This window comes from Uloborus diversus, chromosome 3, assembly GCF_026930045.1.
Source record: "Uloborus diversus isolate 005 chromosome 3, Udiv.v.3.1, whole genome shotgun sequence".
In the NCBI taxonomy this organism is placed as follows: Eukaryota; Metazoa; Arthropoda; class Arachnida; order Araneae; family Uloboridae; genus Uloborus; species Uloborus diversus.
In genome coordinates, this window is record NC_072733.1 from 195,641,713 (window position 1) to 195,660,488 (window position 18,776).

Sequence of the window (18,776 nt, forward strand, 5' to 3'; positions counted from 1 at the left end):
ATTCTTTTTAGTGTAAATGTAAGTATTTCAGAAATAATAAGAAGTTACCATCACGAAACTTCACATTTTTTTCTTAAAAATGCTCCATACTAAAAAAAAAACTATTGACACGCGTTAAACTTTAAGCGATTGGCACTAAAAACTTATCTTTGTTCCTCTCTGGAAATCATGCGTAGTTAATTTAATTATAACCATTTAAGTATTATGTTTTTCCTAACTAATTTACATTCCACAGCATCTAAGTTGCTCATGATGCAATCCTGTATTTTCTTACTTAGCCCCGATCATCTGTTATCGGCATAGATGATAACGATAAAAATACTACAGAGTAGTCGAGTCAAACCTAATGGTAGCATTGTGAAGGCTAAGCAGATCCTAATCACTGCATCACCTCGCTTCCAGGTTAGGTTTACCCCTACTATGGAGCAATAGCACTGAAGAAAGGAAGATTTTGATAATTCACATAGGGTTACTATAAATCAGCAGGGTTACTAAAATAAAATTATTTACGCCAAAAATGAGACGACAGCGCCAGCTCCCCATTATTGAAATATCCCTTGAAGAAATTTGATGCTTGCTTCAGAGAAGCTTTCATTCAAAATTATCATTACAATTACTATTAATGTTATAGGGCACCAAAGTTTTATAACAATGAGTTTCCTATTGTCGCGTAGATGAAGATAGCGAAGACAATGCGAAAGCTAAATGAAGCGAATATTCGTTAGTCTCAAATCGAGATCTTTATTCAGAACCACGAATGAACGTTACATCTCCTTATATACAACTTGAGAAAGTGCTGGAACTTTCCAGATTTGGAAAGATACAGAAATTAATAGAAGATTCGAGAAAATACGAGAAACAGTAGAAATGAAATTTTAGTAAAATTCACTTTGTCCTAGTCGGGATTTGAACCCGGGTTGCTCGTGTGGGAGGCGAGAATTCTACCACTGAGCCACCGTTATCCACGGATGAAAAGTGCGAACTTCGCTACAAAATCATTTAATAGGGAAATTGCATAAAATTTACTGTTTTTTGCCCATAACTTTTTTTCTAAAGAACAAATATGGTCAAACAAAGTAATGGGACCTAAGCTGAGCCATCCCCTATCCATTAAAAAAAGAATCATCAAAATCGGTTCACTAGGTGAGACGCTATGAGTGGACAAACAAAAAAAAAAACATACATACGGTATGAATTGATAACCGCCTCCTTTTTGAAGTCGGTTAAAAATACCTTATATTATACTACTCACTCAGCAGCGAAAAATAGCAGTGGTCACATGACCTTTTAATCCTATGTGTGACGTCACAGTCAACAGATCACGTGACTTTCTGACGTCATTTAGGGGTTTTTAGGGGTTTTATGAGTTGAGTTTAGGGGAAAACGTTTTTAGGAGTTGGCAACCCTGGCAAGGCACTTGGCACGCTGTCCTTCATTGTTTGAGGGCCAAAGGTCCCTTTGATAGTTGATAATTGCGTATTGATATGATCTAGGGATCTCCGTGGCTCTGTGATAGAAGCTTCTTCTTCTAAGCCGGAGGTGGTGGGCTCGATTCCCGACGGTGCCCTGGGTGTTGTTTCCTTCTCTTGTGTTGTACATCTTTCCTGTGTATTTTCGGAGGCAATGCGCCTGGCACACGGTCCTCTATGTATGTGAAGCTGTTTAGCTTCTAAATAAATAAATGAACTTCTAAAAAGTAATATGATCCGGGGGACCACCGTGGCTCTGTTGTAGAAGCTTCGTCTTCTTAAACGGAGGTCGTGGGTTCGATTCCCGAAAGTGCCCTGGGTCTTATTTTCCTTCTCTTGTGCTGTAAATCTTTCCTGTGTATATTCCGGAGGCAAGGCGCTTAGAACGCAGTCCTCTATCTGTGTGAAGCTGTGTAGTTTCTGAATAAATATATAAATGAATAAATAACTAATATGATCTGAGGCCTCAGTGGCCGAGTGGTCTACGCATTGCTTCACACACTTGAGGGTTCGACTCGCTCCGGATGTAATTTCCCCTCTTTGTGATGTAAATTCTTTCACGTGCTGTTTATATGTATTCTGTACTGTAATAAAAATATATCATGCGTAAGGGACGCAAGACATTCAGATTGTAGTCCTCATCAAAATAAACCTGTGCAATAAGCACCAAAAGAAGGAAAGAAAGAATATGATCTCTATACTGTATTCAAAAATGGTGTAAGAGTTATTAACAAAAAGGCATTTTTTCTCCAAAGTGTTATCTTTTCATCCACTAATTGGAGACAAAAGATATATACTTAGGGCAAATCTAACTTGGCAGCATTGTGAAGGCAATGCAAGTCCTAATTACAACATTACGACGCTGCCAGGTTATATTTCTCCCAACTGTTGTCCTATCAGACTAATATTTCATATCTTTCTAGGTTGTACAATTGCTTAATCTTTCTCCGCCCAGCTCTTTTGTTCCATTGAGTTTTATATTTTTCAAAAATAAAATAAAAAAGTATCTTTTTTCAAAAAATTTGAATTTTCAACTATCCGTCAGAGACAAAAGCTGTTATCTTGTTCACCTAAAATTTTAGATTTTTCTTAGGGTATAGGTACACAACCTTTCAGGACCCAACTGCTCCGATTCTTTAAACTTCGTGTTTTTCGCTACCACCCTACTGTACGCCACCGCATACATATTACAGCATTAGTTGCGGCTAACGCAAGCTGTTTGTAGCGGAAGTAGCACTGTAATACACAAGATAGATTGATTTACATTCTTGAATTTTACTTCGACTTCATTAAACTGAACAGCCATTACTAAAGCTCCGTCAAAATATACGGATAAAATATTTTTATCCGTATCCGGTTTATACTGCTAATTTTCTTTTTCCACGCGCTTTTCCTGATTTTTTGCGCTCATGTCCTAAATGATGACCCACTCCTGAACAAGAAGCTGAATCATCCCCCCCCCCCTTTTCTAAAACACGAAACCTCTACATATACAAACGAAAAAAAATAAATAAAATAATTAGGGTCCAACAAATCCCCCCCCCTCGACGTTTTTGGATCTCACAATGGGCCTAAAAATGCTGCTAATGTTTTTGACTCTTGGAATTAGTGGTTCGAGTTGTGGGAGAAGCTTCTCAAAGCTGAAATGCATTTTAAAAGAATGAAGATACACTTTCTGAGTCAACTCAAATCCCCAAACATCGCAAAAGTATACTAAAAGGAAATTGCTAATCAGTTTGCTGGATCTTATTCATGATTTCGCTTCCCACAAAGCTCAAAAAAGCTCCACTATAAAAAATAAAAAAAAGCTGCTGTTATTTAAATATTTATACTTATTTATTAATTTTATGGAATAAAATAATAGTTGAGTCATGCTGGGCCGGCCCAATTAACCTCTGAAATTAAAGGAAGATCAGCCTCATTTCGAAGCCCCCCACTTTTTGTTTGGGGAAATTTTTACAAAGATTCTATGCGCATTGATACAACACTGACTATTGCTAAGTGGCACAGCGGAATTCAGAGTTAAGTTTATTCCTCTTTACCAACTGACATTACTGGCCATTTTAAAATATGTGATTCAATAGTTAACTCTCTAAATATCACCAACAGTGGCCAAATTGAAACCAGATATATATATATATATATATATATGTATGTATGTATGTATATATATCGCCAAATTTGTCGCCAAGTTGGCGACAAAACTTGTCGACCAAAAGAAAGACTTGGCGACCGAAAGAAGACCTAACAATGATTTCCCCGCAAAAAGGGGCAAAAAATCCCTTTTGAAACAACCGAATGCAACCAAAAGAGGAGGTGCACAACTAAATCCTACTAGGACTCTACGTACCAAATTTCAACTTTCTAAGACATACCGTTTTGAGTTATGCGACAGCATACGCACATACGTACATACAGACGTCACGAGAAAACTCGCTGTAATTAACTCGGGAATCGTAAAAATGGATATTCCGCCTGTCTATACGTTCTTAGGCACTTATCCACGTGTGCTCGAGTCGAAAAAAAAAAAAAAAACAAAAAAACATTCATTCGGGGGTGAGTAAAATGCAAATTAAGGTCGATTTTTGAGTGATTTTTTTTTTTCGTCTATACAAATACTTCCTTTTTTGTAAAAGGAAGTAAAAAGAAAGAAAGAAATATGTACGTATATCTTACCTTGTTCTTTTCTTATTCAAGCATTAAATCCGCTCAATCTCAATAGTTATGGCTCACCTGTATATCCAGGCCCGGATCTATAAATTTTGGGCCCCCCCCCCCCCCCCCTGCAACAAAATATGTAGCGCCAATATCCAGAGGCCAGCAGTGTATATTTCTAACGTTAATAAGCCTTAGTGCTATTCTTTTTTCTATTTTTCCTTCAATTTCTTGGGTCGTTGGGCCCCTTAAGGACGCCTCCCCCCCCGTATGTAATTTCTGGTTCAAGTTGCAAGTTTTCTAAAAATTATTGATTTTCAGAAAACAGTACGGGAGCGAGCTACAACTGTTTTTCTGTGTTATCAAAAAATATTCTGGCTTGATATTTTTTCCTCATTATAGTTACTTTTTAATTCCGAATCCGAACGAATTCCTGTGACATTCATATTCTACAGCCAGCAGAAGAAAATTGCTCTTCGAAAATTCTTTGATGCTGCCATCTAGTAGCCAACTGTATAAGTATTTCTCAAGGAACGCAGAGAAATAAAGGCTTTGAGCACAAATTTAATTGCCTTCGGGGGTAAAATATTGAAACTGATTTAACTTCTCTAATTTCTTTTTTAAAAAAGCACCCTTTAATTGCACCCAACTTTGAGTCAAATTAATAAAAAAAATGAAAGAATTAAAATATTGGGAGAATCTGTTGTTTATTTATTCACATACTCTTTCCGACACTTAGCATCAATATAAATAAACCACAGGCGAATAAAATAAAGAACTAAAACCAGCACTGTAACACGAAAAATATTTCAGTAAATTGTTGATAAGCATAGCGTTTGTTTTATATGGTGATAGTAATGATTCGTAAAGTGAGCAAGAAATATAGAACTATATAGGGGAATGTGTGGCAAAAAGAAATGTTTAACATAACTTACCTTTTTCAAAATGAACCGGTGGGAAATTTATTCTGAAAATTACGGTACATAAAGAAGGCACAATATATTTCATAATGAAACTTGCATTGAAATATTGTTTTTAAATTTTTGGCAGTAAATTTGTACCTAAAAAAAAAGTCGGAAAATTTTCACTTCTTTTTTCATGGGGCAAAGCGAAATATAAAATATTTTCCCTATGAAATATTTTCTATTCGATTATTAAACATATTTTTGATCAAATAAATGAGTAAATAAAAGAATGAATGAATGTAAAAGGAAATAAAACAATAAATGAATAAATAATTTAATGAATGAGAAAAAAATAAATCAGTTAAAAAAATTATGAATAAATAAGAAAATAAGCGGATGAATGAATACATAAGTGAATTATAAAATGAAGGAATGTAAATAAGATAATTTATAAGTGATAACGTCAGTGCTTTAAAAAAAGATTGATGAAGTAAATGAAATGAACTATTTCACTTCGCCCCATCCATTTTGCCCCGCATTCACTAGACTAACTGTATAAAGCATTTAAGATACAAATAAGCTTAATATCAAACAAATACATACTGCACTGAATATTGGTATACCTAAATTAATATTTAAAATGTTAAAAATAATATTTTTATCATTTAATAATAACAAAAATATTTTTTGACTAGCAGCAAAATATTACAATATGAGTATCAGTTTTTCAAAATTGCTTGCATTATCATATTCTTTGATTTTCAGAGGTAATTTATTCTTGACCGGAATAGACTAGTTATGTTACTACATTGTTAAAATATTACTAGATTGTTTGTGCTAAAAGCAGAGTAAATATTTTACCATTTCACTTTGCCCCGCTATTTCACTTTGCCCCATCTTCCCCTATCTATATTTAATCTATATTTATACCAGCAGGGCCGCTCCGGGACCGGGAAATCCGAGCAGCCGTCCGCCGGGTCCAACGGCTAGGAGGGCCCCGCGCTAACTTGTAGCATTAAATCTTACCCTTTTTATCGATTTATTTACGTTTTTATAGAATAAGTTTGACATAGTTCAAAGCTCTATTGAAAGTGAGACCCCATCATAAATGCAAGGCTAAGATGAACAGGGCCCCCTTACTAGTTTATTCACTTGGCCTCTCTTTCGCCCTGGGGTTGGAAAGGATGTATATTGTAGTCCATGATGGAGAGCAACATAATATACTTTCAGTTCTCAAGTATATTGTGAAAAAAGAAAAAAAAAAAAACCTTAAGAGATGCCTCGTCCAACATTTATGTTCGTAAAGGTAAGAGACACAATTCCTGCGGTGACAGCACAAGTAGCACGCACGGTGGGAAGATGGTTGGCCAACAGTGGTTAACGGTAGACACCGGTGGGGAATGGTGGGTTGGCAACGAACGATGAGCCAACGATGGCTCTACAGTTTCTGGGCATCGATGGGCCAACAATGAATATTTTCGATGGGCCATCGTTGGGAAATTGTCGGGCACTGTAGCAAATCGTTGGCAAATGGTTGGATGGGTAACGATTGCCAAAGCGGACATTGCCATGCCAACCGTGAGCTCCACCGTTAAACCTCCATCTCCCAACCGATTGTGCTAATTAGTCCAGTCAAATTAGGTCATGACCCGAACATTCAAAAAAAAAAAAAAGAATGTGCACTTATACCAAGCTGTTCAGTATCATAAGGAGATAACGTACGAAAAAGTCCCAAGAGTTTGAGCGTCAAGTGTGGGAGTTAAGGGAGACAAAGAAAGGGGTCAAAATGCAGATTACTGCTTTATTTCAAATGTATCTGCAACACTATCCTTTTTCGTGAAAGGAAAATTAAATTAAAGTTGAAGATGGTACATATGACTAATATTGCAAGTAATATTTTTACACGGATCCGTCAATTGGGGGGGGGACACAAAATCCGGAGGGGGAGAATTCCGATTTCTGATTTTTTGATATACATTGTACAAATGCAAAAGTTTCATTGCAGGTAATGTATTGTTTTTAAAATAACATTTTTGAATGCATTCCCTTTGCCCCCCCCCTCAAGTTAATGAAATGACGGACCTAATCGGGTCAATACACAAGTTTTTGTTGTGTTTCTGTTACATTTCAGTGTCTATTTCTACCAAATATTTCATCAGATAAAATTGAATGAAGGGAAGTTCTTTAAAACAATGATCCAGATTTAGATGTCATGTGGTTTTTTAGTTTTGTCTTGTTTCTCAGAATATTTTACTGTAATTTGAATGATTTGTTCAAAAGTGTTCAGTTTTGATAACTTAAATACATTACTTCCTTATTATTCAGTCGTTGAAATTTCATAAAAAGTTTTGATTTCCTGGTTATTAAATGATTAAACCACACCTTTAAATCTTTATTGGATAGCTTCATAAGAAGCTGGATTTTTTATGAATGACGTTTAACTTCTTTGTTAGAATTCCATAATTTCAATAATGGATATGTTTTGCTTGTGACAAATACACATTTAGTGTGTTACTTTTTTTTCGATTTTAAATCACGTTTTATATTTTCTGTCATTTTGGCTTATTTTTCTTTTTTTATCATTAGAGTCATAAATTTGGCACAAAATTTGTCAGGACCACGGAGATACCTCAATGCGACTTTTTTAACAAATTAATTTTGTTCTTCAATTTCATTTATAAGCAAATTTTCACAGAAAATCCATAATTTGGAGGCAAAAAAGTCTTTGCATTCTTTAAAATTTTTATCTACTCAAATGCTACCAAAGTTTTCCTCATTCAAGAACCATATTTAAAACACGATTAAATACCAGAACAACCAGTCAATTTGAAAATTTTTTACTCTTTAACAGAAGGAAAACTATATAGCGATCTCGGCAGATTTCAAGGAAGATTCAATAATTGCCGTTTCTATTACACCAACAGAAGTTGTAAGATTTCCTCTAAGTGATCTCGAAAGTCTTTTAAGAAATATTCCAACTTAAAACGTTATAGTTATGGGGGATTTCAACAGTAAAAGCAACTCCTGGGGATATGTTGGTGAAGATCCAAGAGAAAGAAGAGTTATTAATTTTTATCAAGCGGGAAATCTGCAAAACGAAGAGAAAACACAAAATATTTTTGTAGACAGACCCAATTACCGTTCGAAGTGGGGAAGCTCCTTCTCATTTCAGGGGTGCACAAATTTTGTTTAAGAAAATTTTTCTAAAAATGTAACGCAAATTTAAGTAAAATTCACTGATGCTAAGGTGTTATTTTCAAAAGTGACCCAGCAAAATTCAGATTAATGTTTATCCCCTCATCCTACCCGACATATAGAATTTTTGCACATTACGTACGTTTTTACTGTAATTCTCAACAATGAAGGATGGTTTGGTTAGTTGCTGAAACAGATTTATCATGTCACAAAATTGAGCGCACTGTAATAGTTTAGTCAAATTTGATTGAATTAGTTCTAATGTTTGCAGTACCTTTAAAAGCTGAATCTGGAATTTCGAAGCAATGTTCCATAAATTTTGGGCATCCTGAAAATTCTGAGGGGACGCTCTAGCATCCCGAGCCTTTTGGGTAATCAAACCCCATCGTCCTACCTTTCAGATTTAAGACATTAACCTTTTTTTATACATTCAACATTCATTCGGACATTGGATTCACTCCGAGACCCAAAAACAGACGTACAAAGCAGTACAGTACAATTCATCCTGGAACTTTTCAGAACTGTTGTGTGTGTGCTTTCATTTCTATGTTTTCAAACTTTGAGGATTCCTAATACTTATTTGTGTTCATAATATACATACGTATTTTATTGTTTTATTAAAAAGAATAAAATTCACAATTTGGTGATTCCTGTTAAGTTATTTCTATTAATTAAGATTCCTCAAAAGTTCTTAAATAATAAGTGTTGAGAGTTTCTATAGTTTCTCAAATTTTATACTCTAAGATTACAGAAACATCTTTAACTTTTAAATTTGAAGTATTGTTTTTTTATTTAGTGTTTTAAAGCTTTTTGGTTTCTTGGGCAACGGGACCTCCTCAGTGGTATGCCCCTAGGATCTGCAGGATCTGCGAATACGTAAATTCGGCCCTGCGTACAGGAGAAATAGTTCTCATTGTACGCCATGAAAATTTATAACCGAAAAAAAAAAAAAAACCTTCAAATATAGCATCGCTATTAATTTTCTTAGTCTTCCATAACCGTCGGCAAAAATTCAACCTATGAAATTTCATATTCTTTAGCACAGCTCTAAAAAATCCAATAAGAGTGCACTTGGGAATTTATTTCTTATTCAATAAACCAAAGTGTCAATTTTAATTTGAATTGAGATACGTATAACTAAGCCAGTCATTTCATTTACTTAGGTGGGGGGGGGGGTGAAAGAAGGGGGGGCAAAGGAATGCACTCGAAAATATCATTTTAACAACACTAAAATACCTGTAATGAAACTTTTGCATTTCTACAATGCATAACATAAAATCCAAGGGGGGGGGAGGGGAATCTCCCTCCCCCAATTGCAGATTTGTGTAAAAATATTGCAATATTAGTCCTTTGTACCATCTTCAACTCTTATTCAATTATCCTTTCATGAAAAGGAATAGTGTTGGAGATACAGCTGAATTAAAGCAGTAATCTGCATTTTGACCCCCTTCTTCGTCCTCCCTCACTCCCAAACCCGACGTCAGAATTCTTGGCACTATTTCGTACGTTATCTCCTCATGCTACTGAACAACTGAACAACTTGGTATAGGAGTACATTCTGTTTTTTGAATGATCAGGTTCGGCCATTTTTCGACCTAATTTGACTGAACTAGTACTGTCACTCATACTACACACGATTCTCCTAATCATCCAAGTCCAAGTGTGAGAGTGTGAGATACGAAAATGTTTTCAACGTAAACCTCTCGGGAAATTGACCTTGAGTAGTATACACTCAAGAACATTGAAAATAGCGAGCCAAGAATTAAGAAAGGTACGATCGCGAAATTTTGCATGTAAAAAGAGTGACATCTGATACGCAAATGATCCAAGTTTGGTGTCAATGCGCATGACTGTTTACCCTACAGTATCGGTGCAATCGGAAAAAAAGTGCTATATAAACCAGTGCATAATTTAAGATTTATTATTCTATTCTATTCTATTCAAGAGTCACAACTGACTACAACTGTATTTATGTCGAGGACTGCATACAAAGTGCCTTGCCTCCATTATTTTATATACCGATAGATGGCAGCACCATCACCGGATCGAACAGTTAATGAGAATTTAGAACTAGTCCAAGAGCTAATAGCTACCTGGTACTAGCGCCCCCAGAGGTATCGTTTCACTTGGAGGACATTGAGACCACGAGCATATTTAACGTCGCCCAGTCCCCTTTAATGACGACGGTGGGTCTTCGACCAGCGGGGAGCGAACCCGAGCCCCTCCGGCCCCGAGTCCAATGCCCTACCGATCAGGCTACCACGGCCCCAAGATTTATTAATGTTACGATTACATGCCGATTGTTGGAGAGCCTTAATGAGTGAAGGATGCCAGGTCGGTGAGTTAGAAAACGTTTCTCACAGTTAAGCGAGTTTGAGAGAGATTTTATCATCGGCATGAAAATTGCAGACTGGTCGACGAGCCGTGTTGCTGTCCAGGTGAATCGTTCGGAGTGTTCCGTTAGAAACTGTTGAAGGCAATGGCCACGAGATGGTACCCACGTGCAAAAAAAAAAAAAAAAAAAAAAAAAAAAAAAATTGAATTTTGACATCTTTAATTCAAATTATGTTTTTCGCAATCACAAGTGTGTGTATGTAGGCGTGTGTGTTTGTGTGTGGGGGTATGTGTGCTTGTGTGTAGGGGTATGTGAATGTGTGTGTTTGTCTGTGTGCTGGCATAAGTGTGTGGGTAGTTGTGCATATGAATGTGTGTATGTGTGTGGGGGGGGGATGTGTATGCGTGTGTAGGCATATGTGTTTGTGTCAGTGTGCAGGCATGAATGTGTGGGTAGTTGTGTGTATGTGTGTGTAGGACATGGATGCAACCTGGAGACGGCTTTCGCTATAGGAGCAGCATCGTGAGGAGCCGGTCGACGGTGACAGGGTGCGGAGGGTGGCGGTGGGAAAATAAAAAGATAGGACATCAAAACAGTCAAAACAGAACAATAAGCAATCGTGATTGCTCAAAAAAAAAAAAAAAAAAAACAGGTTTGGAGCGACCAGGAAGTCGACGAGGAGAGGGGATCGAAAGATCGTGGATCCCACAGTGACTCGTTCCACCATACAAGCAGACGTGGAGGCAGCAGTTGTTCCTCGAACGATTTCCAGACGTCTTGCGGCAGTGAATCTGCAGTCCAAAAGCGCCTTTTCGTGTACTCCCTTTAGCACCAAAACGTTAAGCAAACTCCGTCTACAATGATGCAAGCCAGAGCGATGTGGGTAGTCACTGACTGGAAAAAGGTGGTGTTCAGTCATGAATCCCGGTTCGTTTTAAGGTCTGATGATAACCGCGTACGGGTGTGGAGGCGCCCTGGAGAAAGGTACCATTCAATCCACTCTATCGCACGACACACTTCCCGAACAGCAAGAATAATGGTCTGGGGGGCCATAGCCTATGATAGCCGGTTCACTCTAGCTGTAGTACGTGGAACCTTAACGGGCCAGCGTTATGTTAATGACATTCTGCAACCACATATAGGACCATTCCTAAATGGTCTCTCAGGAGCAATTTTCCAGTAAGATAATGCTCGCTCGCATACAGCAAAGAATTGTCCAAGACTTTTTACCTCCTTTTGAGACTCTTCCATGGCCAGCTGCTCCCCCGACTTGTCCCGTATAGAGCATGTATGGGATCAGCTAAAACGCCTGATGCCGCCGTGCTTCTCTGTGCAAGATTTAAAAGTGGCTGCTCAAAATTTGGGGGTCCATTTGCCTCAAGCTCAAGACAACATCAGACGTTTATTTAGCTCAATGCCGGTTCGTGCTGCGGCATGTATTGCAGCAAAAAGGGGTCCAATGCTCTGTTGAAGTAGCACTGTATTTATCTCATTTCTTGGGTGTACGGTGAGGAGCAGGGGTACCACTGAGTAGACCAGGGGGGAGGGGGTCCCAACCTTTCAGACTATCTGTTTAATTGCATGAACTTTCAGATCAAGTATATCTGTCACCTATATTGTTATGTATATTAAATTTCACTTCAATTCAATGCTTCCTTCTTGGGGCGCTATTTTCAATGTTCTTGAGTGTATATTGCTAAATTACTACGATCTGCTATGATACAAGTATGTTCTAGCTACACTTTTAAAGGAAACTTTATATTTATCGGCACGAAAAATTAGATCAATCAGTGCAAATGATAATACGCAATCTTCCTGTGTAGAAATAAACACAAAAAGTGGCAAAGGGAGGATAGTAGACAATAGATGAAAGTTAAAATTAGAAATGGAAAAATATATGAAATGATCGTAAACAGTAAAGAGTCAAAGAATGGACGTGAAACAAATACCAATACTACAAATCAAAATATGAAAAGAAAACCAATAAATCTACAGTTCATGAATAATTAATAAATACAAATACAAAAGTGACGACCAGCAACAGGCTCTGGACCCAGCTAGACTGGTCCTAGTCAATTTACAATCCCCAGTGAAGATCAATGGCCCATCCCTTGCTCATTACCACGTCCTCCGGTAAGCTGTTCCAAGGTTCCACTACCCTGCTAAAATAATAATTTTTCCTAATATCTATGTTTGCCCGAGATTTAATTACCTTAAAACAATGACCCCTTGTCCTGTTTTCAGTGCTAAACTTCAGCCATGTAACATCTTTCATTTTAATAAATTTAAACAACTGAATCATGTCCCCTCGGTCTCTTCTTTGCTCAAGACTGTACATTTTCTGCCTTCTAAGCCTGGAATCATAATCTAAGTGGGAAAGTCCATTTATTAGCCTTGTAGCCCGCCTTTGAACCCTTTCCAATACATTAATATCTTTCTTAAGATAAGGAGACCAGAACTGAACAGCATACTCCAAATGGGGTCTTACCAAACTTCTATATAAGGGCAGAAGAACTTCTTTAGATTTGTTTGAAATAGATCTATTGATAAACCCAAGCATCTTATTGGCTTTGTTACTAGCAATGCTGCACTGTTGGCTAAACTTTAAATCCTGACTTATTAAGACCCCCAGATCAGTAACTTTGTCTGCCTGACTAATGACTGAACCTTGCAAATAATAACTTGTGCACTTATTTCCATGCCCTAAATGTAGCACTTGACATTTCCCAACCAATCGCAAAATATGAAAACAAGTCAAGAGCATCACTAAAAACAATTATAAGTAAAGTTTAATTGGTAGCTTGGCACCGTAGCAGAACACTGTAGCAGACAAGCTGGTTTCGTTTTTATCATGTCACATGCTTCAATCAACCAATCAACAGTTCAAATTGCGGTCGACCGAGAATGCTGCGGTTAGTCACCGGTTGACCAGTCATGGTCGACGAACGCAACCTCTTTTCGGAGCAGGACCAAAAAGTTTTAAACAACTCAACTTTTAAAATTTGTCTTCTGCGAATGTGTACAAATAATAGCGCTAATGCGAATTCCAAAGAAATCGCGCAGACTTATTAAATGCTGTAAAAGCACGATGTATTCATTCAGTTAAAATTTTACAGGCTGTTTTAATGTCTTGAACATTAAAAAAAAAAAGTCTGAACTTCATATTTGAAATCGAACGAATCACATGCGACTTAAACTTGACTGATTCGGCAATGCTATTTACAGCAGAATGTTTATTTGTTTTGTGTTATCGCACAAATGATTCATCGCGTATAATGAAATAAATGACGGATTTTGTTAAAACTTAGCGTGCAAGATGCTTCTCAAAACTTCAAAAACCATAGCTTTGTGTTCTGCTGCGAACTTTATAAATGCTGCTGACAGAATTATTATGCCAATAGCCATTATTCCTATGACAGACCAATATAAATGGAGTTTACACTGGCAAGGGTGGATATTTAGCGCTTTTGCCTTTGGTTATATAACTAGTCAGGTTAGTTTTTTATTTAGTTATTGTATTTGGTTGCTAAAACTGTTTCAGTGCAGATTCTATGTAATTAACTTTTCTGCTAAGGAAATCTATGACTTATAGGGGGAATCGTCATTCTTTTTTTGTTCATTGAGAGTCAGGGCTCGTTGACCCAGTTTCTATAATTTTAATACTATTATTTATTTTTATTTTAATAAATGGCCAACAAATAGCACATATAGTCCTGCAAATCCTTTACTGAAAGCGCATGACAGTTATATTAGACACATTTTATTTCAGGAACAAATTTTTACTGCATTTTGGCAGTGCTGAGTAACTTTCAAAAGTCTGCTACTTCATTTTTTTCTTCATGGGCTTTCATGAAAAATAGAGCAATAAATTGAATTTTTCTTCTAAAAAGTAATTTATCTAGTTCATAATTACTTGTAGTTTCTTTATTTTTTGTCATTGCGAAAAAAATTGTGATAATATTTTTTCAGATGAAGAACTAGGGATACTTGATCCACTTTACGAAAATCCCACAAAAACCAAAAAAATTTTAGAAATAAAACTTTGAAAATCATATTTTACGAGCATGGCACAAATCGAAATATAGCCTTTATTTTCTTTCAAAACAGAAATCATGCTGATGAGAATTTATGTGAATCAAAATCTTGTGAGTAAAAGTAATTAAGTATGTAAAATATTAATTACAATAACTAAGTATTTTAATATTTTATTCTCATGCTACCAAAAAAAAAGAAAAAAAACACTATTGTATTAAACAAAAAAAGTCATTTTTCTGCTGAAATATTACTTTTTGTTTTTGGAGTATTTCAGAAACTTTGTTATGAGGTAAAGATGCAGATTAGAGGTCGCCAATTGGCTACCAAAAAATTTAAAGGCGACCAATTATTTTGATGCCGATCATCACAGGGATGATCAAAAATACTCCAGTAAATTGGCTGTAAAAAATCACAGCATCACCCATACTGAGATAAAATATATATACTGTATCAAAAAGAGAACTCTCTGAATTATCGCAGTATACACTACGCAGTATCATTTTCTGATCTTTTTGTGACATCGAGGCTCACTATGAATCAAGTGTTTTTCTTGTATATTGTATTTATTTTGCCATAAACTTTCATCTTTTTACTAAGCTTCCCTCTCCCAACTTGATTTTCTGTACGAGATATTGCCAATTGAAATCGTCTTTATTTTCTGCTCCCAAAAGCGTTACTGAATTTGCAATTCACACTGCTTATAAAGTATTCAAATTGAAATTATCACATTTCCACAAATCTCCAAAATACCCTTTCCCTATCTATTGATCCCTGCATCAAACAAAGCTTGCTTATCGCAAAAGTATCTTAAATTTTCATTGAAATCAGCAATAAATTCGATCGATTGAAGAAATTGACACAAATAAAAAAGCTTCATACTTTTTGACCTTTCAAACCACATTAGTTTTTAAAGTGTATGATAGGTAAAGTGTATGATAGTGAAAGATAGGTAAAAAATGAACTATTAATTTATTGAAAGTCATTTTTCAATAAATTACCCCAATTATTAATCCATGAATCCATCAAAGCTTGTGTATCCCTAGATTTCTCCAAAATTTGCACTAAACTCGATGATAAATTTTGTAGAGTGAAGAAATTGACGCTAATAAAAAAACTTCATACATTTTGATTTTTCAACCCACATTATTTTAAACTGTATCCAATAATAGAAATGGATATAAAAGAACTGTTAAGGGTATTAAAAACCAACTTTTTTTAAATGGAATAACTACATGTATTGCTTTAAATTACTTGTCAATGTTTTTTGCTCTACAATGCTTTGCTTTATTTTGAAGATTGGACTACATTTTGGCATTTTTTTAAATGACTTCAAGCACTTAAAAGGTATTTCATAGTTTTCACCACATTAAAAAAAATCCTTTATTGTTAGAAACATTCTAAATATCGTGCAGATATTAAACTGATAATTGAATGACGTGTTTGAAATCTCAATCCTTTTGCATCCTGTAAATATTTTAATTATTTTAAAAGTTTGAAATCAATTCAACACATCCTGGCTTAAATGTATTTCTTTTAAATATTGGGCTATCGCCCCCTGCTCGCTAAAGCTCGCCAAGCCCCGGAACTGCTTACCGAGTTCCTTCGGATCGCTTCGCGATCCGGTCACCAAAATGTCTAGCTGTATTTGTATTAAAAAAGGGCAGTGTTTATTTTTATATCAATCTCATAACACTTTTGATTTTCATACATTTAAAGGGGACAATTACTTTGACATGCAACTTGTCCATTAGATTATTATAAAGCATAAGTTTGCAATTCCATTATCTTTTGAGAGAAGTATGCAAGGGAACATTTTTGTAATAAAATTACAAACATAATATAATCGTTGTTTCCTACATTTACTGAATGCAAAAGAAATTGCAGTGAAAAAAACCCTACAATATTTACACACTGTAAAAACTAAAAACTAAGCAACTGAAAATCATTTCATGGTTATTAATTATACTATGTTCAGTGTCAAAATATCAAAATATGTGTGTATATATGTTTTAAAATGTCTAACAGTTGCAAAGAGCAAGCAACTTCTGACATTCTCTGAAAGCAGTGATTTAGTAAAAAAATGTTAGATTGAATGTTTTAAAAGTTAAAAAACCAAACCCACAGTGGCACAACATCTCATGAGGGCCAAGGCCTACTGTATCCATCTCATTCCTTCTGACCAAGGCCTCTGGGGTGCTAGGCAGATCTTCCGGTTAAGAGGTCAGCCTATCGCCGAACCCCCAGGGTTTAGTTCCCAAGTAAGTTTGGTACTTATTTTATCGACTCACTGAAGGGATGAATGGCTGAGTCAAACATGCCGGACCTGGAGATCCAACCCGGACCTGCAGCGTGGAAGTGCGAAACGCTATCACTGAGCCACTGGGCTTCAGAGGACTTGAATATAATTTACGAAGAAGAGAGCAGTGGGCTACGAAGTCTTCAGATGAAAGATCTGAAGGCAGATCGGTCAGAAATGCTGCCGATAGGCTAAGGTGTGCAAATGCACACCGTGTACTTCAAATTGAGAGAGTTCCGAAAGTGTTTCCGAACACATTTATGGATTAATCATGCACTGTACTGGAGAAAAAAAAGGTTGACCTAAGACTGAGAATTATAAAATCGGAGAAAAATATTATTGTGGCAAAAAAAATTAGTGATTATTATATAATACTAATATTTATGTCATACCTCGGATACCACTTATTTCATCCGGTAGTAATATGCCTTAAATTTAAACATAAACAATTTTCTGTTAGATTAGCCTTCTTAATGACTATAAATAAAGCACAAAATCAAAATGATTTTGTGAAAACATATTAGCAGTAAAATCAGGTTTCATGATTCAATTTGTTGCTTTACTTTATCACTGTGGTTCAGTTCTTAACCTCAATACCATTGCAAAAGTATGTAAAATGTTTCGCTCTTCAGGTCCTCATGGTTCAATTTGTTGCTTTACTTTGTGGTTGTTGTTCAGTTCTTAACTTCAATGCATTGCAAAACTAACATGTTTTGCAATGAGAATTGTCCAATAAATTCATTTAGTCTATGTGGAATAACATAATAGAGTGAAGCAGGGTTTATACGTTTCTCTTTTATACGTTTTTATCAATTATACATTTTCTAAATTGGTCCCTGGAGAGTCTAATATACATTAATCTTTACCAACTATACGTTTTTTCATAGTCCCTTAAAAAACGTATAAACGGTGCGTCACTGTATATACAAAAATGTGGTTGGAAAAAAACTTCAGTATTTACAGGTTGCAGTTAGTAAAGCTTGACCACGAAAAGGAGGCAGATGATCTTGAAGCGAAACATCATTTGCATCATTTGTAATCGGTAGAATCTGCCAGAAAGCACCAAACAGTAAGAGGAATGGTCTCTCTAAACCTATCTATTCCAAAATAATAACAAACAGCCTATTACAAATGATCTTTTTGCATCAAGGTCATCCGCCTTCTTTTCGTGGTCGAGCTATAGCAGGGCTCTGGAGTTGGACTTGTTTTTTGGTAAAGAAGTCGAAGTCAGAGGTTCAAAATTTCAAGAGACGGAGTCGGTAATTTTCTCTCAAAATTCACAGCTCTGCCAATATTTGCGGAGTCACAGCCGGAGTCGGACTAATTTTGGGTAAAGGAGTCGGAGTCTAAAAATCTTGGAGTCGGAGTAAGACATTTTCCCTCTGACTCTGCAGCTCTGGTAAGTAGGGAACTTTATTTTTTGTAAGCACTATGGTTAAAGGAAAAACCTTTCAACAGCAACATTAGCTTTGCAAAGGATTTTAAAAAATAAAAAGAAGAAGAAAATCATAATACTTCTCTACATTACACGATAGAAGATTTCTGGGTTTTCAGATACAGCAGAGACATAATCAAATGATCTGACTTTTGAATGACTTACATTGACATGACTATGTCTGAAAAGTGGTTTTGTCAAATCTAAACAAATTCTATTAAAAGTTTGACCCTGTGCATTATTTATAGTTATTGGGAGGGGGGGGGGAATGCTAATCTAACGGGAAATTGTTCACGTTTGAATTTAAAAGGCACGTTACTATCGGATAAAATAAGTGGTATTCGAGGATAAGTATCAGTGTTATTATTAACTTTTTTTAAAAAATACAATAATATTTTTCTCCAGTAAAGTGCATGATTATACCGGAAATATGTTTGGAAACTTATAGAAC

At 35.9% G+C, this 18,776-nt stretch overlaps 1 protein-coding gene across 1 annotated transcript in view; it reads left to right on the forward strand.

Annotated features, from left to right (window-relative positions):
- The first annotated feature begins 13,875 nt into the window (after nt 1-13,875).
- LOC129218506 (uncharacterized) overlaps nt 13,876-18,776 on the forward strand; it is a 40,359-nt gene continuing 35,458 nt past the window's right edge. Inside the window, exon 1 of the mRNA XM_054852794.1 lies at nt 13,876-14,052. Within this exon, the coding sequence (XP_054708769.1) occupies nt 13,876-14,052 (177 nt within the window). The remainder of the gene's footprint in view (nt 14,053-18,776) is intronic.